This window comes from Colletotrichum higginsianum, chromosome 8 (genome assembly GCF_001672515.1).
Source record: "Colletotrichum higginsianum IMI 349063 chromosome 8, whole genome shotgun sequence".
Classification (NCBI taxonomy): domain Eukaryota; kingdom Fungi; phylum Ascomycota; class Sordariomycetes; order Glomerellales; family Glomerellaceae; genus Colletotrichum; species Colletotrichum higginsianum.
Window position 1 is genome coordinate 669,134 of NC_030960.1, and position 24,346 is coordinate 693,479.

Sequence of the window (24,346 nt, forward strand, 5' to 3'; positions counted from 1 at the left end):
AGTCAAAGTCAAACAAATAGTCAAAGTCATGCTTCTTCCCTTCGCGAGCCTAGAATCGACCACCCACTCGACCCATGCTTGTTCGTCGCCCTTCCCCCCAGCTACTGGGATAACAGAACAGATGGAGGTACGGATACCGATGCAAGAATAGCACCCAGCCAAGAAGCTTAACGTTGGTACTGTGCCGTCTTGCCGCAGGCAGTGGTACGCTGCCCTAAAGTCGGAGGGTGGAATGCCGCGATTTGATGAACTGTGCAGCCTGCTCACCGAGGATTGACGGGGGATGGGCTTGTATTTGTCATTGGTTCAATGGCTTGGCACACACTCACACACATCAGGACACTAGGATATCCCGATGACAACTGCAATCAAGTCGAGCTCACTCTGCGATGTATGGGCCACCTCGGTCGGAGGAATCTATCCGGATCCTCTGGATCAGACCAGGCGGTGAATCGAGCGTCATCGAAGTGCTTTTCCGAGTCATAAACCTCCGCGACTCTCCAACCCCTTTGTGTCTGGCGTACACGTGGGATAAACAGAGGTACGGAGACCCGCGGAGGTTTGCCGATGGTGGATTGCCGACGGTGGATTGCCGACGGCGGTGAATTGACGGCAATGGACAATGTGAGCGTGTACGATGTATGACAACTAGACGTAGCCTTCAGAGCGTGCTCCGCTTTTCGCGCGCCCGCGGCATCCTTAGCTATACGCATTTGCCAGTCAGGCCGATCCTGTCCAGCGGGACTCGAGGAGTAACCAGGCAGCCTGGTCTCCAGGCCGAGGCACCTCTTTTTTTGGTAATGTAATCGTAAAGTTGCTTGGGGAGTAACCCTGTGGCTGGTAGTCCCACGGCCCACGCCCAGCAACGAGATTCGAATGGCCAAGTAGGCTGACATGGGTAAACGTTGTAAGCGACACGACAAGGTTTGCTTTTGAGTTGAACTCCAACCAAATAGGGCAAAGGTTTTGGTGGCGCGCTGCCTGTGTGAGGAACATGTTCAGATCCTACACAGTAACAGCTCATGGCGGTATACTGAGTTATCTTCCATGGACGGTTCGAGAGAGAACTTGTGCGTATGGGCTTGAGGGGTTCTTGTCACTCTGTTGCCATGTAACGGAACTAAAGTTTCGACTTTTGAAACGGAAGCTTCGTGTTGGTAGACAGACCTCTGTTGAAGGAGGGCAGAAGACACCGGATCATCGAAGCCGTGGTGAATCACTGTCATATCTCCATCACGGCGTAGAGGGTCCCAGTGACCAAGCCCCGATATGGTGCTGTTGTGAGCGCCTCACGTCTGATGCCTCCTGTACAGGTGGACCTTTCCCTGATCGAAGGCTGTGAAAGTCAACTTGATTACATACACGTCGCATGAGCGGGACGAGCGTCACATGAATGCCGATCAATTTCTAAAAAAGACTTCGATCTGCACCCCAGTAACTATCTCGGGTCCGGCTACGCGGGCAGTCATGGACTTCTCGGATCTGGTAAGTCGGGCAATCCATTCCCCGGGTCACTGTTCGCACGAAATCGTACAGGTATACAGAAAAGGCAAAAAAGCCTGGAGGCCCCACGTAAGGCATCTTGAGCAGAGAGGATGCACATGCGAGCCCTTTGACTTTGCGGATATCACCTTCTGAGACGATGCAACAACTCTACAAAAGGTTCTGGTTCCCAGCCAGGTCGATACCATCGGTATCGGTTGAACGTGCCGACTTGCCTCGAAGTTTGCTCAGTGGAGAAGCCGACCCGTGCCACTGTTGTGGTCTGATGGTAAAGTTTACCTCTTCCTGGTCCCAAGTGACTGGATAACGTTACAACGTTCCCCGGCCTATCCCTTCGAGGACCAGCGACTGCCGCAACGGGAAGATGTGCCCCATGACTCGACATCCCATTGTACGATGTTAGGTTCTGTAACTGGAACGCAACCGTTACCGTCTGGAGTTGATAACGAGCCCCATACCCCCTGCACAGCCCGTACTCATTTTGCACACCAGCGACGTCCACTACCGCTCGATAGGATAGACCTGTACGGAATTTAAGTTTTGGTAGTTACGTATATGCGACCATATCTCTGGGATTCTTCGCCCTCCGGTTGCCGATCATTTGTTTGATCTATACTTCTTATATTCGGGCAGTAGCTTTCACTCTATAAGTCATCAAACCATCCCCGCGACTCGTAAAGTAAAGTTTCCTTCTTAGTTCGTCAAACTCAAAGCACAAAGAAGACAGCTTATCAGCCTCTCCTGGAAAGGTTCTTGAGGAAAGTCACGGTAGGAATCGGGCTGATAACGAAGGAGGCAAAGCGTGCGCACACCGTTGTATCGTTGCTACATCTTTGGAGTTCGCAACGCTGGCGAGTCTCTAATCTAGGCTAGCCTGGCCCGGCAGAAACCGTAGATCACGGTAAGAGCTGCACATGACCTGATTCGCTATGGTTTGATTTCATTCCCATCATCTGAGCTGGACTGTATTACATAGCACAGAAAGTAGCAGGAAGTGTTCGCGGCGGCCTGTCTACGTTTCTCACAGTTGACAATCTCAAAGGGTGGGTTTGCGGTACAAACCATGCAGCTTTCGGGATAGCACACACAGTTGAGTCATCGATGTGTATTATGGTAACCGTGGAATTCGCAAACGCTGAATGGCTACATGATTACGGGGAGGGGGGAGAAAAAGGTTATAGACCAAAGTGCTTAATGTACATGACGGAAATTTCTCGACCATCTTCATTACAATGTTAATTGCTGTCAATGCACACGTGCAGCGCACTGCGGAGGGCAAAGCTTTGGATCGAGCGCGGGGCTGTGGAGGATTGTTAGACTTTGACTTTAATTGCTTACGACAAACTCTTTTCGGCCAGCCGATGTTCCTGCTGGGCGGTATCGAGTTCGGGCATCTCATTAAGTTTGCTGCTTCTGTGTTTGGTGCCGCGTTGCCGATGATAAGCCTGGAGAAGAGTCATGAATGGAGAGAGCCCATGATCCGCCATTTATGTTCTCACATGTCAAAGATTGTGTTTCGGTAGATGTCTTGTTTGTCAAAGATCCCCAGGGCGGAACAGCGCTTCTGGCTACCGGAGGAACAGATCCATCATTGAAGAGAGACCCAACCCAACGGGTATGATTAGTGAACTCAAGCACTTTGTAATTTCATTTGGAGTAGGATGAGCGCATAGTTGTTGATATTGCGGGAGACAGTGCGCTTTAATCTCCTCCTGTTTCATTATAATGCGCAATTCTTGTTTTCCCTCTTTCCGATAGTCCAGCCTGGACTTAGGGCTATGACCATAACACACAACTCTTTGGTAATGGCTATCTCAACTTTGATTAAACGCCTTGAACGGCTGGTTTCATGTGGAATCAATGTCTTTGTTGCAAAAAAAAATACTACAGGGTTTGAGTTTTGACAACGAGCACCAATGGCAAGCGCACTTCACCCTGTCCTCAGTTCCGATTCTCGGCCATCTGATGGAAGAGCTTATGGATGTCTGCTATTGTATGTCGAAAGGATTACACGTCCTTTGTTCCAGTTAGGATGGCGTAATTATCCATGGTACGGACGGGTCGAAGCCCAAGTTTCCTTGTTCAAAGACCCGAACCTCTTCCGCCAAGACCACGAAACAAATACTAAGTTGAAGATGCCATAAACAAAACTATCGAAAATGTTTGCGATGAGAAAACCCGCTGACTTTGAAATGCTTCGTGATCCGGCATTCCAATGTCTCGAAAAACACTTCTAGTTCGAGAGACTCATCTAACCAGTCCACATTACGTTGTAGTGCCAAGCTACTCGCCCAATGAGCGATCTGGAAATTAGACCTATATCAGAAATAACTGTCTGAAAAATATTGGCCGCGCCTTGGAGTTTCGCTCACGACCCATAAGAAGAGCGCAGGCCAAACTGACTGTACAGATCCTCATAGACCACAGCGAACAGCGAAAGATACCGTCGCTGGGTTCTGTATCTCTTTAGGTACCACAGTCTTGCGGACTAACACTTACTTGGGCCACGCTCCATGCGATCCTGCTTGGCGCTACCTGACGAAGAATGCGAGGTCATGCTTTCAACGGATTGAGCTCGGGAGAAGCATGAGCATCTTTCTTTACAATGGCAAGAAAAACAGACGCAGAACCTGCGGTTAGGATACAAAAAAAAGTTCCGGTACCGAGCTGGAACATAGGGTGAATCGGCATACGCGCCGGACAGAGTTTTGCTGTGGCTGTCCAGGCAGTCCTCTACACCAGAAACTGCGGCAGTTCACTATTGCAAGTCGACTGGAGGAGTTTTGAATAGCCTGTGAATAGTTTCCCCCGGTGTCTTTGGACTTGACCAGCATCTGTGTCAAGCGGGCACTGCTGCATCTTGTAGGAAATGGACGTGTGGCACTCGGTAATTGTGTCAGTCATCAAACTCTGCCGCCAGTCTTCGATCCTGAACATGAAGAAACTCAGGTTGTGGAGTGTAAGCTGCTGCATGACAGCGCTTGTCTGTAATATCTGCATAAATGCAAGGAACGAAGGGGGCAAATCAGATGTCCAATAGCAGTCAACTCTCGCATGTTTCACGAACAAAAGTTGTGATGGGCGGGCGCCCACTGCTGCCCAAGATCACCTGAGCAGTCTGGCGTCTTATGCGAGCGAGCATGAGATCAGATTTGAGGGTTGTCGGCCAAACTCAACCAAAATCAATGCCAATGTATCCCCTGATTTCACGATCATCCAGGGAAGGGGATCGGATGACGTTGTCTGACCGAGCTGGGGGGGGAGCGTCCAAGCATACATATGCGAGTTATGCAACGTCAACGAGATCGATCTTGAGCCACAGACGCAGTCGCCCCCAGCCTGTCCGATCCGACGCTCAGCAAAATCTTTTTGTTTCTGTTTCTTGAAGCAAGCTAGCTTGCAAAAGAAGCCAAGCGATAAAAAACGCATCATCCTCTCGGGCTGGGCTGCGTCTCCTCAAACGGACTGGAACACTTGTTTCCGGAATCCCTCACCAGCGCACGTACGCTCCTGACCGTGCTGCATCCGCAGTCAAGCAAGATCCCCTGGCGAACATGTCGTTGGCTCGGACTGGCACGTCCGCCAACGGGGCTGCTATGCCACGTACGGAGGCGACAATGCTGCGGCATCTCACAACTCTGCATTCCGATCGACAGAGCCCCCCGTCACGGAGGGGGAAAAGGGGGGGCTGTGTTCAATCGGTCCCGAGAGACGCGTTCGCAGGGCATTGAATAACTAGCTGAAGACGTGCCTCGTCGAGACTGAATGCGACGGGAGGGCCGCTGTTTGTGTTCTTCCCAGCTCTCAAAGTATCCAGACCCCCTTAGGAGAGAGCCGTCTTGCACGCAGCACCACCAGAGACAATGAACGAAGCGACCGAGACGATGGACGTGGTCAAGGACGCCGCCACGACGACAGAGGCTCCCTCGAGGCCGCCGACGGGAGGAGCTCGCCACGAAGCACACCAGCAGTCGCGCACCGCGTCGGAGAAGGGCAGCAGCAGCAGCAGCACGTCGTCACCGCCGGCGGCGCCTTCGACCGGGCAGCAGCAGGAGAAGCACACCGAGGACGAGAAGCAGGAGAAGATCACCAGGTCGACGGACGACGAGTACCCCGAGGGCGGCACGCGCGCCTGGCTCGTGGCGGCCGGCACGGCGGGCATCCTGTTCTGCTCGCTGGGGTACACCAACTCGTTCGGCGTGTTCCAGGCGTACTACATGCGCAACCAGCTGCGCGACCACACCCCGGACGACATCTCCTGGATCGGCTCCATCCAGGCCTTTCTCGTCTTTGCCTCGGGGGCCATCGGGGGCCCGGTGTTTGATCGATACGGTGCCTGGGTAAGTTCTCCATATAGCGCGCGCGAGCAATCATGAGAAAAAATCCAAAAATCCGGAACCCGTTTCCAGCACCAGAAAAAGAAAAACGAAAAACGAAGAAGTAGAGGGCTGATGATAGTGTTTCCTTTCCCCCGCCCAACAGGTCATCCGTCCCGCCGCGGTGGTGTACATCTTCTCCGTCATGATGACCAGCCTGTGCCGCGAGTACTGGCAGTTCATGCTCGCGCAGGGCGTGCTCAGCGGCATCTCCAACGGGCTGATCATGTTCCCGGCGATGGCGGCCACGCCGCAGTACTTCCTCAAGAGGAGGGGCGCGGCCATGGGCCTCGTCATCGCCGGCTCCTCGGTCGGCGCCGTCGTGTTCCCAATCGTGCTCTCGGAGCTGCTGGAGACGGTCGGGTTCGGCTGGTCCGTCCGGGTCTGCGGGTTCATCATGATGCCGGTCCTCCTCTTCTCGTCCATGACGGTCAGGGCGCGCCTCCCGCCGCGCAAGAGCCGCTTCTTCGTCTGGACGGCGTTCCGGGACCCGCTCTACCTCTGCCTGATCGGCGGCGTGTGCCTCATGTTCGTCGGCATGTTCATCCCGCTCTTCTACCTGCCGACGTTCGGCATCGACCACGGCATGAACCCGGCGCTGGCCTCGTACCTCGTCGCCATCATCAACGGCGCCTCGGTCCCCGGACGCATCGTGCCCGGGATCCTGGGCGACAAGTTCGGTCGCATCAACACGCTCTTCACGGCGGGCCTCCTCACGGGGGTGCTGATTCTGGTCTGGCCCAAGGCCGGCAACGAGGCCGGCATCATCGGCTTCTCCGCGGCCTACGGTCTCACCTCGGGCGCCATCATCTCGGGCGGTTCGGTCGTGTTCACGTTGTGTCCCAAGAGCCCAAAGGACATCGGCACCTACATGGGGATGGGCATTGCATTCGCGTCCATGGCTGTCTTGGTTGGGCCGCCCGTCAGCGGTGCGCTGCTGAATCGGTATCACGGCTACGACCAGATCTCCATCTTTGGCGGTGTGGTCTGTATGGCAGGGACGGTGCTTGCGCTTTGCGCCAAGATGTTTACGAACGAGGGCCTTTTGGGATTTGTTTGAGAATCGGCACTGGCGAACCCGGGCGTGTGCAACCGCCGTTTACGATGGCTAGCTAGCTGATGGATTGTTGGAAGTGTAGGGACGGGCCCCGTGTATGTTACGATATGTTGACTGGACGGACACAGACTGGGAAGTCTGATGAGTCTCGGATGAGTCTAATGATGGACGGCGGACGAACTCACCGAGAAATGAATAATGAAAAATTCCCGTCAACAAAAAACCATTGCCGAATCGGCAGCGAAACGGCCACTGACATCTCGCAATCGCCCCACGCACACGCGTACCCCCCCCCCCCCCCCCCAGTTGGTGCTGAGATCCAAGGATCACCGCATCATCAAACCAGCGTAGCATTGAAAGCTACAAACAAGCAAGACAGAGTCGTGCGGAACAAGGGGCGTAAGCACATTGATTGGGGCGTTATATCGAAGCGGAGAAGAATCATCTTGGCTCCGACTCCGACTCTCTGACCTGCGTGGACCACCCTCCCCTTTCCCCCGCACGGCATTCTCGGATTTCTCTCACTTTTTTAAGACCCCTTCACCGACGGCGGCTGTGTTCAGCGGCCGACGAATGACTTGGATGACGTCTTCCAGGACAACAGGGTTAGTTGCCCGTCAGGCCTGGCATGGATATATCGTAGCAATGTCGTATCTCCGGTCCCGGGCTGCCCATCAATTCTGATTCCGGGACGGCTAGGTGCAATTTGTCATCACGGCCCATCGATGATCAAATGCCCGTCTCTGTGTGGGTGGGTTGAGGAGAAGAAGCTTAACAAGACTTAAGCATAACGCTGCCTCCCGACCGTTGTTTGGAAATGTTTCGTCCCGTCTCCTCACCCAACCTGCATCGCCTACTGTGAGACCTAGACCGGTTACTCCCAGCAAGCACCATATCCCTCCTCCAGCAGAGAACCACACAACCGTCAATCAATTCAAGATACGATGCTCAGCAAGTCGATTGTCGTGGCGCTCTTGGGGCTCGCCTCCCTGGTCACTGCCGAGAGAAAGGGACCCGTTGCCGACGTTCCCCTCATCGCCCACACCGGCACTCCCGTCGGCAAGGAGGTTTCCTACAACGGACGTAAGTAAGCTGGATTGTGAGAGGGGATCCCTCTTCCTTTTTGATGGATCGTGTTTTCTGAACCCGTTCAACTGATGCTATTGCGGAAAACACAGTGACCCAATACGTCTCGAAGCCCAAGAAATGGAGCGCGCATGGCAACAAGACAACCGGGGTTTTGTACCTGACTGATGTCTTTGGCATCCAGCTGGACCAGAACAAGCTGTAAGTCCAACGCGGAAAACGATAATCACTCCCACGCGAGCTTCGAGACGCGGTCTCGCTCCCGGTCCAAAGCCCAAACAAAAGCTGACATGACCAACGCGCTCTCTTCCCCCCAGGCTCACCGACAGCTTCGCCCGCGCCGGCTTCGTCTCCGTCGCGCCCGACCTGTTCAACGGCAACCCGGCGCCCAACGACATCAACATCCCCGGCTTCAACACGACGCAGTTCCTCGCGCAGCACGGCCCCAACGTGACGGACCCCATCGTCGCCAACTCGATCCGCTACCTCCGCGAGGAGCTCGGCGTCGACAGGGTCGCCGTCACCGGCTACTGCTTCGGTGGCCGCTACGCGTTCCGCGTCCTCGCCGACGGCAAGGGCGCCGACGTCGGCTTCGCCGCCCACCCGAGCCTGCTCTCCGACGACGAGATCAAGGCCATCACCCGCCCCGCCAGCGTCGCCGCTGCTGGTGAGTTTTTTCCTTTTTTTTTTTCTCTTTCTTTTTTTTTTTGTTCTTCTTTTCTTTCCTCTTCCCGACAGGTGCCGATGAGAGAGAGAGAGAGAGAGAGAGAGAGAGAGAAATCGTAGACTTGCTGACCGAGTTTCTTTCTGTCACAGAGACGGACAATCTCATGTCTCCCGCCCGTCGCGCCGAGGTCGAGGCGCTCCTCAGCCAGACCGGACAGCCGTTCACGGTTGCGCTGTACAGCGGCACCTCCCACGGCTTCGGCGTCCGCGCCAACGTCTCGGACCCCAGGCAGAAGTTCGGTAAGGAGGAGGCTTTCCTCCAGGCTGTGCGCTTCTTCGACGTCTGGGCTTGAGCGAGGGGGGTATCTTTTTGTATGTAGATAGCTCCAAAAAAACGTTGAGGAATAGAACATTCTTGTTGTAATTGGGAGAGGAATCTTCTGTGTTCTTTCGAGAATCGATGGGGTAGGGCAGCGTAGAGACGCTTCGTGTCGTGTAAAATGTCGTCGGGGTGCTACGGTGAAGCAGTCACAGCCAACTTCAGTTTGTCCCCCGGCTTCCCACCACAGTCCGGTGTTACCTGTGAGGTTTGATGGTCAGCTGGCATCGAACGAGACTGTGGTCCATGAGAGGGTTTGAACGATACTGAAGACAGCAGCTAGTGCTGTAGGCAACTCATCAAATGACGTCCGCCGCCTAGTCCAGCCTTGACATAAGTCGGAGGCAACACTGGGTTAGGATCGATCACACATGGTGACGGCTGAATGAAGAGAAGAAACCTCGTGGCCGCTGAAACGAGGGCGGCCGCTTTCGCGTCATGCTTCACTACTGCAAGGACAAGACGTTCCTGAAAGCCAAGACATTTCTTTGTGTTGGTGGATCGAGGAGGAAGACTCTTGTACACATTCCGCCGCCGTCACGCAGATAGGCGCATCCATCCAGGCCCTGGCCCGCTGCTCATTTATTCATCATGCCACGCTTCACCACGCCACTTAAGCTTCTGCGCCCGCTCGTCGTTGTGGATATTCCAACCAACGGCAAGGATTTCGATGTCACTGGCCTTCCCCGTCTCCTGATGGTGGTCCCGGGCGCAACGATTCCCATGATATATCCGAAGAGACAAGACTCTCTCTCTCTCTCCCTTTCTCTCTATCGTAGCCAGAAAGCCAGTCAGCCTTACCAATGAGCTTCACGCCAATACAAATCTCACCGGTTTAAGGTTCACCACCCCCTGCCAGTGAACTGCGGACATCTCCACCCCCTCGCTTTCGGTTTCGGGGTTTGAGGCGGTCCCGTCAACTGTAATGCTTCCAGTCAACACACACACACACAAACACACTCTATCTCCTCTCTGTTCCGTTATCGTCTTTGTAGACTGCATGAGGCTGAATGTGCCCTGCCTTCAATGCCGGGATCCATATGTCCGCTTTAAAGCCGCCCGGCCGCGTTGGGGATTCCGGGCCCGTTGCTTCTGTCTGCGGCTCCCTGCCTTCGGCCGAAAGCCCGGAGGTTTTCGATCTTAGTTCGCCCCTTTGGCTCGCCCTCGACCCTGATAGGGGGGATGGTGGGCTGAAGGGGTATACCCTTGGCGCCGTATATCCTGGAATGTCCAGGGAAAACGCTTTGTGTGGCGGGGGCAAACGTGCGCTGGTGTGGAGAATATCACCCATCCCAGGGCTCTTGAGGCTCTCTCTCTCTCTCTCTCTCTCACTCAGGCAGACGCCGTTCATGATGACGGCTGGGACCACACACTTCCGGAGCGTCACGAGAAGTTGCTGATTCATCTTGGATGATTTTGATATCATGGTTATAGCTGGATGCTCCGGTCGCTCATGAAAGCCAGGGGCCACTTGATCATGTCCTTCCACTCGGGGTCCAGATCCGACACGATGGCCCGCGCCGCGTTGATGCCCCATCCTTGCACGAACCAGGAAGTCGCCTCGGTCGAGCGGACGACGGCGCAGTAGTACGCCAGCAGCGTCAGCGCCGCGGGATCGCGGTGCCGCAGCAGCCGCAGGTACTCCTCCGTGAGGTTGATGGGCCACGTCAGAACCACGCGTATCTCCGGCGTGGCCGTGGTCTCGACGGCGTGCATGATCCACTGCAGGAAGACGTCAATCTCCTTTGACACCACGGCCTTGCTCGACGAGTTGACGTCGTCGGCCTCGAGGGCCGACCGGAATTCCTTGAGGTGCTGCGTGACGGCGTCCAGCAGCGGCGTCGACGCCGGGGTCACGACCTCGGTGAAGAAGGGCGCGAACGGCCCTGCCTGGATGATGGGCTGTGTTGACAGCAGGATGTGGTTCATGCCCCTGACGAGAAGGAACACGTCGAGGATGTCGTCGATGGTCGGCGAGTCGGGGCTCTGCGGTGGCCCCCTCTGGTAGGGAAAGGTAGAGTAGGCGTTGAGCAACAGCAACGACGAGGTAGCGAAGAGGGCGTGGCAGTTCTCTGCCGAGATCTGCATGAGAGACTCCCGCAAGCCTACTATGGCGTCGCTCTGGTGTTGCGAGGCGTGCAGCGCGTACGACTCCCGCTGCTCCGGGTGCAGGTAGCCGAGGTGCAGGGCGCTGATGGCGAGGATCTCGTGCATCAGGAACATGTACGTCAGGCCCAGCTTCGGGACCTCGAACTGCCATATCTGGCTGACGTCGTTGGACCTCGGCAGCGTGAGGCAGGTGGCGGTCGAGTAGTGGTGCATCAGCTCGAGATGCGTGATCCACCTGCTCAGGTAGACCGGCTCCACGGGCTCGGTGGTGAACTTGACAAAGTAGGGAAACGGATCGGGGCTTGAGGCGGCGATGGAGGACCGCCGGTTGCCGATGGACGAGCCGCGGTCGCTCATGAAGTCGGCCGACAGGTTGAGGGTGGACTCGCGCAGGCTCGGCGGCGTTAGCGACTGGTCTATCGGGCTGATGGACGTCTGCGTCTTGCGGCTGGCACTCGATCCCTTGCGCGACAGGCTCTTCCGCTGGAGGCTCGACTCCCTGACGAGTCCCGACTGAGAGTGGTTCGTCGTCGTCTCCCAGGCCATTTTGTCGCCTGAGCCTGATTGGCCGTCGGACGAGCTCTCAACGAGACTGCATTGGGTGTTGTGTCTGATGCAGGCGCCACAAGGCTTGTTCTCATCGCACTAGGTGTAAATGTACGTCAGCCTGCGTGCGAATGTGTGTGTGTGTGTGTGTGTGTATGTGTATGTGTATGCGTGTATGTATGTGTATGTATGTGTTTATGTGTATGTGTATGTGTGTGCATGTGTAAAGGTAGGTAGGTGTGTGTGTATATGTGCGTATGTATGTATGTGATATGACCACGGACAGATGGAAGAGTGAGTGAGGAGGTAAGATGAATGTGGATGTGAGGAGTGAGTAGTACTTTTACACGCCGTTGTTTACATCTTGCACAGCCACCGCGAGACTTCTTGTACCCGAGACGCGGCATCTTTCCTCTCAGTGAGAAAAGTGAGTGACAAACCACCAACTAGCCTTTCTTACCCACCCTCCTTGGGTATGTTGTGGCGCGCTTCACCGAGCCAGGCGGGAAGCGAGCGAGCACAATCCCGCGAGCTCCACGGGCGGTTGGACCCCAGAGAAAAAGGGGGGGAGTTAAGTGCGTTCACCGTCTCTGTCTCTCTCTCTCTCGCGGTGCGTTTAAGCCCCCCTGCTGTTGGAACGCCAGTGGGCGAACTCTTGGCAGGGAAGACGGTCGGCGGCTCCCTTGGCGAATCGGTTGGAATCCAGCAAAGGCAGCGGCGGGAGAATGTCAGCGGGATGCGGCAGCCGGCCGGAGTTTGCTTTGCCCAGGCGCGGGGCCGCTTAGAGATGCTGTATACCTAGTGATAGATGGCAGTAGACGCTGGATGTGTGTGTGTGCGATGGGTTGGCAAGCAGATTGAAGAGACCGAAAGCGAATTTGTGGGGATGGAGGGAAGGAGAAAAGAGGGAGGGGAGGGAGAGATGGACTGGACGCGAGCGGGAAGATGAAGAAACACACGTCGGGGACGTAGGTGAGTGTTTGGGGGGGTGGAGGAGGAGGAGGAGGCCGGGACCGGAATTAGTTAGCGTTTTTTTGAGGCTTCGATGCTGCTCAGCGTTTTATGTGCGTGCGTATGAGTGTGTGTGTGTGTGTGTGTGTGCGCGTGCGTGTGAGTGAGAGTGGCGGGCGAGTGAGTGAGAGATGAAGAACCGAGAAGAGCTACAGTCAACGACAGGCTGTAAAGACGTTGGGCAAAAAAAGCTTGTTGGATGGAGAAGCCGTATGTGGCCCCCCCCCTTCGGATGTTGGTTCAATATCGATTTTTCGGTCGGCGTCCCAAGACGGACGAGCAAGCAAAGTTGGACGTGCAAGCCCACTCGAGTTATATCGTGATGGGCATGAGCCCGCAACGTAACGACGGGGTAGATCCGGCTCTAGAGTTTCCCGACTGACTGCCTATGACTAGGAGAGTGTGAGTTGAGTCTGCCCCGTCCCGCTATGCCATCGGGTGAGTGTGGGGGGGCGGGCGAGTACGAGATACAGTGTGCGTAGGGAGGAAAAGAAGACCTGCTGGCCGCCAACTGCGCCTTGCTAACGAGTCAAGGGGGGGGGGGGGGGGGTAAGCACGGGGCGCTTGCGTCAGAAACACCACCACTACAGTAGACAGAGAGCGGCTCGTACGGATGGGAGAACGGCGTGTGTGCGTGAAGAAAGTGAAACGAGTTGTCCGCGTATTGAGCCAGCTCCTATTGGATCCCTGCCGGTGTTGACCCTGTTGAGAGAGACTACGCTACAGATGTACAGACGAGAAGGGGGGTGAGTGGAGGGATCAAAGCTGTTAGAGAGAAGAGTGAGACAGACACAGACACAGACACAGAGGATAGAGGGAAAGCGAGTGAAGGTATTGTGCCGATAAGTCGACGACGTGTACAAGATCGTCTCATCTAAGCATTCCACAGACCACACAGCACAGCTGCTACATGGTCGGCTCAGACTCAGGGGGTAGGATACAGAGTACTGCGAGGGCCAATAACGGGGGGGGGGGGGGGGCTAAACCTCCATGTCGTGATCCCTATATCCGCAGTATTGCATCAGTGTACGTATGATGGCCGATGGATCCTGATCCACGTTAACGTTGGGCTCGGCACACATACATGAAATACCCTATGGAATACGCCACACTCGCACTCCACAGGCTTCGACGTTCGCGAGCCACGACATTGAGAACGTCACTTCTTACTATCAAGCCGCTCTCGTTCACGATAGGGCTTGCGTGGGCTTACACAAGTCTTAACATGCGGGCGAACAGAGAGGTAGGTGTGCATCCGTCGGTTTGTGACAGCAAGCAGCAGCAGTACTCGGACACACGTTCTCAGTGTCCAGGGGCAACGCCTGTCACTTCAACGGCAACTTCGCGTCAGGCCGCACCAAGTTGGTCTCTTTCCGGGCATTTTCAGCTTCAGCGCCAGCTTGCTTGGCCCCTTGTGCTCGTCAACTTGAATCCATCTCGACGCCCGTGTCACGCCAGCAGCAAGGCATACTTCCCTCCTTTGCCGGTACAAAATCAATCTCTGGGGTAGGCTTGTCACAAGTCACTATCGGTAAGGCTAGACCATAGTACACTGCGACTTTGAGGGCATAATGGGCTAATTTCGCCTCCACGGCAATGGGCGTGCACCCGAACGAAACAGGCATTTTGAAAAATTAAGGCCCTAAGCCTAGTAACCTCATCAATAAGTTGGGTGGGAGCTAAGCATGGCATGACATGCCATGCCATGCCCGCTAGGCCCGGTACGGGTCTGCGGTGCCGGAGAATAACGAAGAAACCGAAACCGAGGCCACACCCTCATCCTCCTCCAGCGACATTCTAGAACGTCGACGCCAACTAGTATGCTTGTTTTCCTCTTCGCAACACTGCACCGCCCCAGCGGAGTTGCGGTCTTTTTTTCTCAACGACAAAAAACAACTATAGCCATTGATTTAAAGCATGGCTTATACGTTATACCGGTGGCTCTAGTTTAACGTCTTTGGTTTTCGGGCGATGAAGTGGCTTAGCCACCCGCAACCAGCGGCGGCAAGCGAGACAGCACGGGATCGCAATCTTCAACAAGTCCGGCTACGGGCCACCTCAATGCGGCCTTTACGGAGTCCCCGCGTCTATTAATCTGAAGATAACTTGGAAGGATGCATCAGACATGAATATCCCGTCGTTCACCATGGTTTGTCCAACGATTTCCTCTACCCAGTTTGATCCAATGTAGCTCCGAGGTTCGGTCTTTTGACCCGTCTCGCTATATCCTTCCCCCCCTGCATCAATCTTCACATAACGACGGTATCTCTAGAATGCGGAAAATGAGACATTCTGACCAACGATGCTCGTGCCTAACCACCCGAGGACACAGACCCGGGGTGGCGATTGTCGGATTTCCAAACAAGCTTATAACTGAGTTCACCTCACGTCGTCTCGACCCGGGCCAGGCCAATCCATCATCACGGTTGATTGTGGACGGTTTGGATGTGCCTTTGGTTTCAGATAACGCCATCGTCATCACGGCCCTCCTTGACTTGACCATCAACACTGGGGTTTCCTAGAAACCTAGGTTTCCGAGCTGGAGTCCCTGAGGAAGTCGCCTCAACTTGGCCGGCTTGTCCCGACGAGGTGGACCGGCAATGTCGCCTCTTGGACGTTCTTACTCTAGATGGTGTACCTGAACCATGGTACGTTGTCGGCAAGCTCCGCCTCCAGCTTTTTCTGCTCTTCCGTCAACTCTTGCACGTCCGCCCCAGTGTTGAGGAGGTCCCGACGGGCGTTCTCCTTGCGACACCAGGTGGTCATGAACAAGGTCAGAAAGAAGGCCATGCTGAGTTTCGGTTAAAGATGGAATCCACGCTGGAGAGTTCATGACCGAAATCTCTTACCTGACGAAGCCGATAAGGATACTGTGGCCCGTGGTGTAGCGAGGGCCATCCCGGCTAAGATAGACGTAGGATGCGATGATGCCGCCGCAGTTGCCTCCCATGACCTGCATCGCTATACCGGTTCCCCTCTTCAGACTGCCGCCGATGTTGCTACTGTTCCAGGCAAGACCAAGAGGGATCTGCGGATAGATGCCTGGCGAACTGAGTCAGCAGCCGTCGCCTCTGCTCACTAGGAGTCGTCGTCGACACGTACCAATCGCGGCGAAGATGGTCCCGGCGTATTGTGCCGAGGACTTACTCGTGCCGACCAACAACCCGAATCCCAGGATCGCCACAAGCTGGAAGCCCATCAGGAACACTCCGCGCTGTCTGACCCTGTCGGCGTACCAGCTCGCGGCGATGGTGAAGACGCAGGCGAAGCAGTACGGCGGCACGGACATCAGCTGGGCGTTGTTGGCCGTGTAGCCCATGTTCTTGATGATGGTCGGCAGGAAGAGGGCGATGGAGTAGATGGGGCAGAAGCCCGCCATGCACACGAGCATGTGGATGTAGATCTTCCAGTCCTTGATCGCCTGCCACACGTACTTGATGTCGAAATCGTTTGATAAATGGCCCGAGTCTTCTTGCAGCCGCCTCTGGACCTCGGACCGCTCTTTGTCGCTAAGAAACTGTGCGCTGATCGTCATGATGTTAGTTTAGGTCTGTTCCATCTCTGCCATGTGATGATAGGGGGGGTTCTTACGTCGCCGGGTAGTCGTAGATGGCCCAGTACGCCGTGAAGGACACCAGAATGCTCAGGATACCTTCGAGAATGAAGATCCAGGCCCACGCAGAAAGCCCGCCGACGCCGTGCATCTCCGCGATCCCTCGAGCGAGGATGCCGCCAAACGCACCGGCGAGCGTCGCGGCGGAGAAGAACAGCGCCATCCGGAACCCGCACTCGTGCCTGCAATACCACTGCGTGATGTAGTAGTTGACGCCGGGGAACAGGCCGCCCTCGAAGATGCCCAGGAACACCCGCGTGGCCATGAGTCCGTTGTAGCCCTTCACGAAGCCCTGCCCTATCATCGAGGCAGACCAGCACACCATGATGAACGTCAGCCAGATGGACGGCCTGAGCCGCTTCATCATGATGTTGCTCGGGATCTCGGCCGCGATGTAGAACGGGAACAGGACGGCGAGGCAGTCATTGTACTGGAGGCCGTGCAGCTTGAGATCCTGTTCCAGGTGGTCCAGTCTGGCGTTGCCAATGTTGGTCCGGTCCAGAAAGCAGAGTCTTTTTGAGTCCAAGTCAGCATCGTAAGCGGAGTGCTCGTGGTCGGAGTTTGTACGGGTTGACCACGCGACTCTCTGGACTCACAAGTAGATCAAGCTCATGAAAGGGATGATGTGCCAGTCCAGCTTTCTTAGGAGCTTCTTCGTGGAGGTCTCGTCAAAGGCCTGCGATTCGGCAAGCTCAACCGACTCGGCGCGGGGAGTCTTTTCAGACTTCAAAACGGTGTTGGCTTCCATGGCGGCAGCAAAGTGGCCCTCAGCCCAACGCGGCACAGCAAGAACGGAATAGTAAAAATAAACAAAAAGGACTGATGGGATAACTTCTCGGGGCAGAAGACTTGGCTTTGCGGGTAGATCGCGGCAGCCGGAGTCAAGCTTTTAACCATGCCCCGTGTCTCCAGAACCGCCTCCCTGTCAGCACGTCTTATCAAAGCCCTAGCGGTTGTCTACCGCCAACAGAGCAGCAAGCTGACAGCAGGAGCAGCAAGTCACATATGGATTATGCAAGTAAGACCACCCAGACAAGGTAGGTTGGACACGCATTTCGTCTCCTGGCCAATGGGCCCAGAACACAGCGTACATATCGCCAGAATGCCAACGGCGGCCGCTCGCGCAAACGCATGCGGCGAGAACTGGCGGGTCAGGCATGAATATTCGGGGGGAAGATCTGTTGCAACCTTCCTGAAGCGGCGATGAGATTGGGGTGACATCGGGGAGTCTGTCCCTCCACATCTGGTTACCGCTGGTCCTGTTTCGCCTCGCCGTTACACATGACACCGAAAGATAATCTACTGCTTACCGCTGAGACAGATAAGCGTGATCGCCTCCCCCGAGCGGGTTGCCAATTGGAGCAAGGGCGGGTGCTAGTCAGACTGCGCGGTTATGAATAAGAAATGTGCTAGGGCGGAAGGCCAGGCCTCGGCTTTTCGGCTGTCTGCATGCTGCGGGAGGGCTAGAATGCTGGGAGCTGCATTCACGATGTCCAATTTGGCCAAGTGGCCGAGTGGAAAGGCGCTACATAAGGCCCCTGAGTCATAATAATCAGGGGTAGTGATGGTATTCCGTCGTTGGGGAATGATGCCATTGAGGCAGCTCAGAAAGTGACCGCTTTTACTGATGATCGGGGGCGTTTGATTGTATCTGCAACATGGGGGCGAGAACTGATCGGTTATTGAGATGATCAAAAAGGAAAAAGAAAAAAGAAAAAGGAACGAACCCCGCAAGCACACCAACATATAAGTTGCTCAAATGTATATAGTAGGCCTTTTTTGGTCGAACATCAGCGGGTTTGTTTTCTCAAAGCACGTGGCAGGCTTGCTGGACGACCTCAAAAGGCACTATTTTTTCTGATATATTTGTTCCTGTACCACGGTGTGTGAGTCGTCCAATGTCTTACATTGGCACACGTATTGAAGAATACGAAAATTGGTTTAGACAAGGTTAGAAAGAATAAGATCTAAGCGGCAAGGACACGGCCTGCCGTGTCTTTACTAATTAATTTTGTTTTCAACAGAAACATCTCGGCACACTTGTGATTTTCTGCAACAGCTGAGTATGGATTACATTATGACTGTGCTACAGTAGAGTCTGAAAGACAGATACAAACTAGGTATCTATCCAATTGACACACGTTGAAGTAGGGCTTATGTAACCGAAACTGCTGCCAGCGCCAACAGCACTAATACGTCATTGCTTAGATTTGAATATAAATGTCACGAGTTAGAGCACACAGTAAAGCATAGGAGAATATGGGAGAAAGATGTCTATTCTATATAATGTGAAGAGAATGAAATGTGGTCGAGTTATATACGCCTGACCACGTGAAATGGCACGTGAGGGGACTTGTCCTGAGAGCTCTGATATACGAGGGTTTCCCTGTGACAATAAACGCCTTAAAGAATGTTCTACCATAGACAAATTCTGTATGATGCAGACCTGCTATATATCACCCATACTAATGGTGGAAAGTCTTGAGTTTTGGATGAGGAAGAGGAGGAGATGAGGTTTCAGGACGATAGATGAGCAGAAAAGGGCTTTATGTACACTTTGGTCCAGGCAATTCGAATGTCCTATGGGGCCTTTAGAATTTGGACATGGGCTGGAACCCTTCAAGGTTGCCGAGTTGAGTTTCCGCAACCGACAGCCACAATGGCTTCCACGACGATTTGACTTGGGATACACAGAGTAAGACGTTGGATGGAATATTGCCGTTTCAAAGGTTGGTGATGCGGCTGAGGCAGGCTAAAAAAGACTTACGCGGGTGACAGTAGCCAACAGAATCTCGCGAAGGAGCGCAAATCTGATAGAATTAAAGTTGAGCAGCAGTATTACCAGCTATATTCGGCATATTCAATCTTTTCTTGTGCATATAACTAACGAAACGTGGCTAGGTCGGCCGAAACTGAGGTGTGTAGATGGAAACAATCTCTCGATGCATATATCCCGTATGTCTGTATCGAGCTGGTGTTTATACTAGCTATGCTGCTACCTCTCAGAGATATGTATTTCTTCGTTAAGTAGCATTCTACGAGAAAGACGAATCCATACTGATTTTGTTCAACACATCTTTTTAACCCCATTTCCTCATCAACTACGGCCCATCAACTCGCAGCAATGTGTTTTGGCTGCCGCAGACTTGGCTTCGTGGAATCCTCTCCCACGCCAGAACCAGAAGACGACGGGGAGGACGAGGAGCAGCCGCAGCCGCAGCCACAGCAGTTTGGCAGGCCAGCGCGTCGAAAGAAGCTCGTACCGAAGCCCAAGACCATCGTTTACTCGGCGCCTAGCCATGACGGCATCCCGGCCTTCGTGGCATACTCAGTCCCTGCAGACAACCCGGACAATGCTGACCTGACTGGCGAGGACGACGAAGCGCCGCCACTCATCTGGGGCAAGGTCGCGTTTGAGATGTTAGGGAAGTCGGCGTTGATTTCCTCCTGATATAGGGTAAATATTCTCTATGAGCATTTCATACCCGACGGCGTATTCGATTTTAAAAGAGAGAAGGCTCGTGAACGAAGAGAAGACGATGGAGTGGACTTTCCAACGCAGACTAGACCCTTTGCTCGCCTTTACCGTCGGGCAGAGTCGCCAGCCTAGAACTTGCTAACTTTGGAAGAGGTGGGCACGCTTCCTCACACTCGACCGGTCAGGAGGGTTTGGAAGTTCAAGGAGAAACACAGGCTTTGGGAGCTTGCTCAGCCCATTTGTTTCAGTCTGCATGTGTCGCGGAACAGCACGTGGGACTCTTCGAAGGAGTTGAGGTCCTGCAGGTTTCTGATGAGCGTCACGAGGGCCGACGACTGGATGTTGACGTTGAGGTCCGCCCACGCGATGAAGTAGCCCGTCGTGTCCACGCCCTTGATGTTGCAGGACACGGACTCATCGCAGATGTTCCAGCGGAACTGCTCGTTGACCGTGTGCCTGACCAGCTCGTACTTGGCGAGGTCGAAAATCGGAGAGTCAGCCAGCTCATCCGCCCGATTCTCCAGCCGGCGAGGAACTGACTGGTTCCGGGACGGCTCTAGAGATACCGCCATGGCATACTTCCCGGGACCGCAGCTGGCAGGCATCTCGATGACAGTTCCTACGACTCCGTGGCCCTCGTGGATGACGCCGCAGTTGCTCATGTAGGAGCTGTCGACACGTCGACGTCTTGGTCGCAGCAATTTAGGAATCTCCAACCCTTCCAACTTCCCCAATGGCAATCCGCCACCTGCTTCTTCTCGCACCGCCAAGCATTGGATGCCTGGGTACGAGTATGCAGTGGTGTGTATACCTGCGCCTTTGATCACAGACTGGCGCATCTCGACACGACCTGGCAGCACCTTGATCATGTAGCCAAGAAAATATAATGCACCTAAGGGCAGCGGCACAGCGCGGCCACCCGCGGACAGTAAGATCTCCCCCGCAGACCTTGACAAGTTACTTATTTGAAGGCCCTCGCAGGATGATTGAGTTGCTCTGTCTCGCATCACGCTCATCATCTCATCTCTCAACGTCTCTATCCCCACGCGATGCTGCTCGGCGCTCTTTTTGCCGGGCTATTCCTGGCGACGGCCAGTCAGGCCGTCCCTACAGCTACACGACGGGATCCCGAGGGGGTTGTCATTTTCAAGCGCGATTCTGTGCTGACCCCCCGCGATCTCGAGCTGGCCGAGATGCATGGAGTCAACCTGACTCAGAGTAAGTGACCAGCTGGCAACTCACCATGCTGGGGGCCAATTACTGATTGATCATGTCCAGTGTACAAACACTCGCTCCACAAGCGCGATGATGGAGACGACATCACCATCTGGTTCGACAACGGGTTTCCGGAAGTCGAGGGTCCCCAAGAACACCCACTGTCGAAGCGACAGAGGGCTCGACTCTGGTGGAGCCACCACTACTCAGCATCCGGAGGAGGTATTTCCGATATGTGTCGGCAACATGACAGGAAGGATTGGACCTCTAGCAATTCGCCTTACACCGGCGGCGTGAGAGCCATTGCGGAATGGGCGCGGGACAACAAAGGTTATTTCATCTGGGGAGACATTGGCGGAGGCTGGGTCTGGAGGACAGTGTTGATTGGGGGGTCCAACTCCGGCCGGAACGCCCGCTACAGAGGCCAGGTCACTGATCCTGGCATCGCGACGCGTGCCTTTGTTGGGACGGACGATGTCAAGGACGACGCCGACTGGACTCACGACCGGGGCAGGGATTTCTCGTCCTCGACGGGCGGATGGAGGGCGGCTTCGTACGGATGAGAGACTTGTGGTCTTCCCGGGCCCTACAACGTCCGGTTCAACTACGAGGTTCCGTGGTGGGCCTGGTCAGGGGTAGCTTATGGCCGCGATATCCAGCAAGGCCTCATGCAGGCCCAGCCCGTTACAACGATAAGGAAGTGTCTCACTCGCTTGTCTGTCTCACTCGCTTGTAATTCACGTTATTTTTACCTTAAATGATAAGTGTAAAGAATAATATTCCCCTAGTAGTTAAGAAAGTATAAAAGTCTTTTACCTTAATGTAAATTTAAAGTAACATTACTTTCTTCTTATATAGAAACGTAGAAATAAAAAGGCGTTACCTTCTATTTATATAGAAACGTAAACGTTCTTCTCGTTTATACTATGTAAAACATCCACTTATAAAACGATTGTAACTTTTCTTCTATTCCTAACCTGAAAACCTGTGTATGACACATAGTTAATCCCCTTGCAAAATCTGCCTTGCTATCTTCTTTTTATCTTTCTGATTCTTTACCTGTCTTTTTGAATTAATAGGGTTAGCCTCAATCTCTAAAGTAAAGAGCTTGTAAGTGTCGGCATTCTCTATCATATCATCCTCATCAAGTAGTAAGGAACTACAATCATTAAAGTTAAAGATTAGCGTTGCTGTAGGCAAGGTAATACACTTAGAATGTGAAATCAGTTAGCAGGTAATTGACTTACTCGTCGGGTCCATAAGCCTTATCATAGGTCCTCCAGCGTTTTCCAACTACTCCATCTAGATGGGTCATTTCGTGCAGTAATGCACGCCCGGTAGTCTCGTGTTCCCTGCGTTGCGAGCCCCATAGGTTGTACGCGCGAGAATAGTCTGAAGAGAGAGAGAAGAAGCCAGTGCAAAGCTTAATGTATCCTCCTTCCATGTACGCAAGGGCTCGTGTGATTTCGCTTTCTGTAAGGGTGCATTCGGGGTCGTCTTCCGGGGTCGTGCATCCTATAACTACAGCACCATCTATGGAGTCCAGACCGCTCACATAGTTGTCGATCTTGTCACTGATGTCCCATATACTCTTGTAAATATTTCTTCTGATCGCTATTGCCCATTTCTCAGTCGCATGCTTTTCTAGAGATTTATATTAGCAAGCCTACTTGGGCATGTTTACGTGTTTTTGTTTGGATGGGGGGTAGGGGTAGTTAGACACAAGACACATGCACGTAACTGACTAGTACCTAGAGAGACAACAAGAAATAAATCCAAAGCGTGAAATGGAAGGATTCGGAGGATATAATAGGGAAATAAAAATCTTACCGCCAAACCACGCAATGTATGCTGCAGTTGTATGAGAATTGTCCTGAAGTAGGAAGTTGTATCCCAAACCTGCAAAACGCCTCATGGATTGTACAGCACGCTGGATCGTGTCAACTTGATCGGCGTTGCAATGGTAAATGCTATTCTTGCCAGTGACTCCTCCAACGACTACAATCCTGTTTATATCGCCTCGTTTCCTCAGCTCAGGAAGTAGGTTCGTTGATGTGTTTGAGGGTTGCACGGGGGAAGTTGCTAACACTAGAGATACAAGAAGGAAATGCATAATTTCTCTGAGGGCAAGCATTTTAGAAATGACCAGTATTAAGTCTTTGTAAAAGAGAGGGTAGGTCGAAGGTACAAGATTAGCAAAAGGGTAGATCTAGAAGTTGCTGTCAGGTGAGTTAGCAGTCTTAGCTATATATAGCAGTAGACTGTATCTAGCATAGCAAATTATTTTGCAAAGCCAAGGGCTATCGGAAATGACCGCCTCTGCTAATAACTTATTACAGGGTTACACCGCTCCGCCCTCAGTGCGCTTCCTCGCGTCAGCTAATCCAGCACCTACATCCATCCCCTCATTCCTCGTGTCCTCTAGTTAGTTCCAGTCTCGGGAAGTAAAATCGCCGACTGTCATCCATATAAGAAATTATAGAGGGGAATAGCCAACCTTCTTCATCCCGCCATCCTTCCAAAGCTCCACTCTAGAACGGCAAGGTGCACCCAAATTTATATCGGCACCAAAAAGCATCTCGTCATTTCCAAGGCGTGTATATAGGGGCTGGAGAGGCTGTGCAAGGCGCGGATCACCCATGCTCATAAACCTCTTCCCATCCGGGACGAACTCGCCCTGCATCAGCTCGGGATTGAAGCGGACCTAGGGCTCGCCCCCGTTGACTCCAGTAACAATGCTCTAAACAAAGCAACGCACATGCCCAGAGTAGCTCACATCAGCCTCCAGCCTGAACCCGGCGACATAGACTGACGACTTCTTCGCAACCGACAACACGCTGTCCACACAGCCAGTCAGGGGAACCTCCAGGTAGTTCGCACTAGCCGAGGGCCCTTAATCATAGAGAGGAACGGGGATCGTCGTGAAGGACGCATTCATCGGGTCTCCGTACTTTGCCGCTGCCGACGCCATGCTGCTCCGGGCCTCCCGAAACGCTTCAAGTAGGTGCTCTGACTTATTTAATTGCAGTATAAGCGTGGTATACCACCTGCGTGATAGCTTTGCTGCGCCCAATGCGTGACCAGGATCCCTGGATGATGCTGTGAAGACGACGAAGGCCAGGATTCGCGCTGAAAAATAACACGAAAGTGATCAGGTAGCTAGCCCTAAGGCCGGACACTGTTTTTCGAGGTCCCATCGAGCATCGATTGCCGACTTGTGGAGCATCTCCAAAGACCCTCCTGTCTCATGAAATTTAAGCTTTATTGAACTTCGATACTGACAAGCGGTAACCAAGACCGTCTCATG

At 53.7% G+C, this 24,346-nt stretch overlaps 8 protein-coding genes across 8 annotated transcripts; 4 read left to right on the forward strand and 4 right to left on the reverse strand.

Moving 5' to 3' along the window:
• Positions 1-5,366: 5,366 nt before the first annotated feature.
• Positions 5,367-6,939, forward strand: CH63R_11217 (Riboflavin transporter MCH5; the record flags this gene model as incomplete). The annotated part of the gene is made up of 2 exons (XM_018306191.1): positions 5,367-5,843; positions 5,986-6,939. 2 exons carry the CDS (start codon positions 5,367-5,369, stop codon positions 6,937-6,939), a joined length of 1,431 nt encoding a protein of 476 aa, XP_018153032.1.
• A 941-nt stretch (positions 6,940-7,880) lies between these two features.
• Positions 7,881-9,041, forward strand: CH63R_11218 (dienelactone hydrolase; the record flags this gene model as incomplete). The annotated part of the gene is made up of 4 exons (XM_018306192.1): positions 7,881-8,019; positions 8,115-8,223; positions 8,340-8,689; positions 8,839-9,041. The coding sequence occupies 4 exons, from the start codon at positions 7,881-7,883 to the stop codon at positions 9,039-9,041; spliced, it is 801 nt and encodes a 266-aa protein (XP_018153033.1).
• Positions 9,042-10,495: 1,454 nt separating this feature from the next.
• On the reverse strand, positions 10,496-11,722 carry CH63R_11219 (Duf814 domain-containing protein; the record flags this gene model as incomplete). Its single annotated transcript, XM_018306193.1, has 1 exon — positions 10,496-11,722. One exon carries the CDS (start codon positions 11,720-11,722, stop codon positions 10,496-10,498), a length of 1,227 nt encoding a protein of 408 aa, XP_018153034.1.
• A 3,636-nt stretch (positions 11,723-15,358) lies between these two features.
• Positions 15,359-17,094, reverse strand: CH63R_11220 (High-affinity nicotinic acid transporter; the record flags this gene model as incomplete). The annotated part of the gene is made up of 5 exons (XM_018306194.1): positions 15,359-15,524; positions 15,583-15,775; positions 15,836-16,257; positions 16,325-16,858; positions 16,943-17,094. The coding sequence occupies 5 exons, from the start codon at positions 17,092-17,094 to the stop codon at positions 15,359-15,361; spliced, it is 1,467 nt and encodes a 488-aa protein (XP_018153035.1).
• Positions 17,095-19,470: 2,376 nt separating this feature from the next.
• CH63R_11221 (uncharacterized protein) lies at positions 19,471-19,797 on the forward strand (the record flags this gene model as incomplete). The annotated part of the gene is made up of 1 exon (XM_018306195.1): positions 19,471-19,797. One exon carries the CDS (start codon positions 19,471-19,473, stop codon positions 19,795-19,797), a length of 327 nt encoding a protein of 108 aa, XP_018153036.1.
• Positions 19,798-20,054: 257 nt separating this feature from the next.
• CH63R_11222 (glycosyl hydrolase family 18) lies at positions 20,055-20,486 on the reverse strand (the record flags this gene model as incomplete). Its single annotated transcript, XM_018306196.1, has 1 exon — positions 20,055-20,486. One exon carries the CDS (start codon positions 20,484-20,486, stop codon positions 20,055-20,057), a length of 432 nt encoding a protein of 143 aa, XP_018153037.1.
• Positions 20,487-20,873: 387 nt separating this feature from the next.
• CH63R_11223 (uncharacterized protein) lies at positions 20,874-21,602 on the forward strand (the record flags this gene model as incomplete). The annotated part of the gene is made up of 2 exons (XM_018306197.1): positions 20,874-21,042; positions 21,103-21,602. The coding sequence occupies 2 exons, from the start codon at positions 20,874-20,876 to the stop codon at positions 21,600-21,602; spliced, it is 669 nt and encodes a 222-aa protein (XP_018153038.1).
• Positions 21,603-22,041: 439 nt separating this feature from the next.
• On the reverse strand, positions 22,042-23,173 carry CH63R_11224 (24 kDa metalloproteinase; the record flags this gene model as incomplete). The annotated part of the gene is made up of 3 exons (XM_018306198.1): positions 22,042-22,198; positions 22,287-22,683; positions 22,870-23,173. 3 exons carry the CDS (start codon positions 23,171-23,173, stop codon positions 22,042-22,044), a joined length of 858 nt encoding a protein of 285 aa, XP_018153039.1.
• Between the last annotated feature and the right edge of the window lie 1,173 nt (positions 23,174-24,346).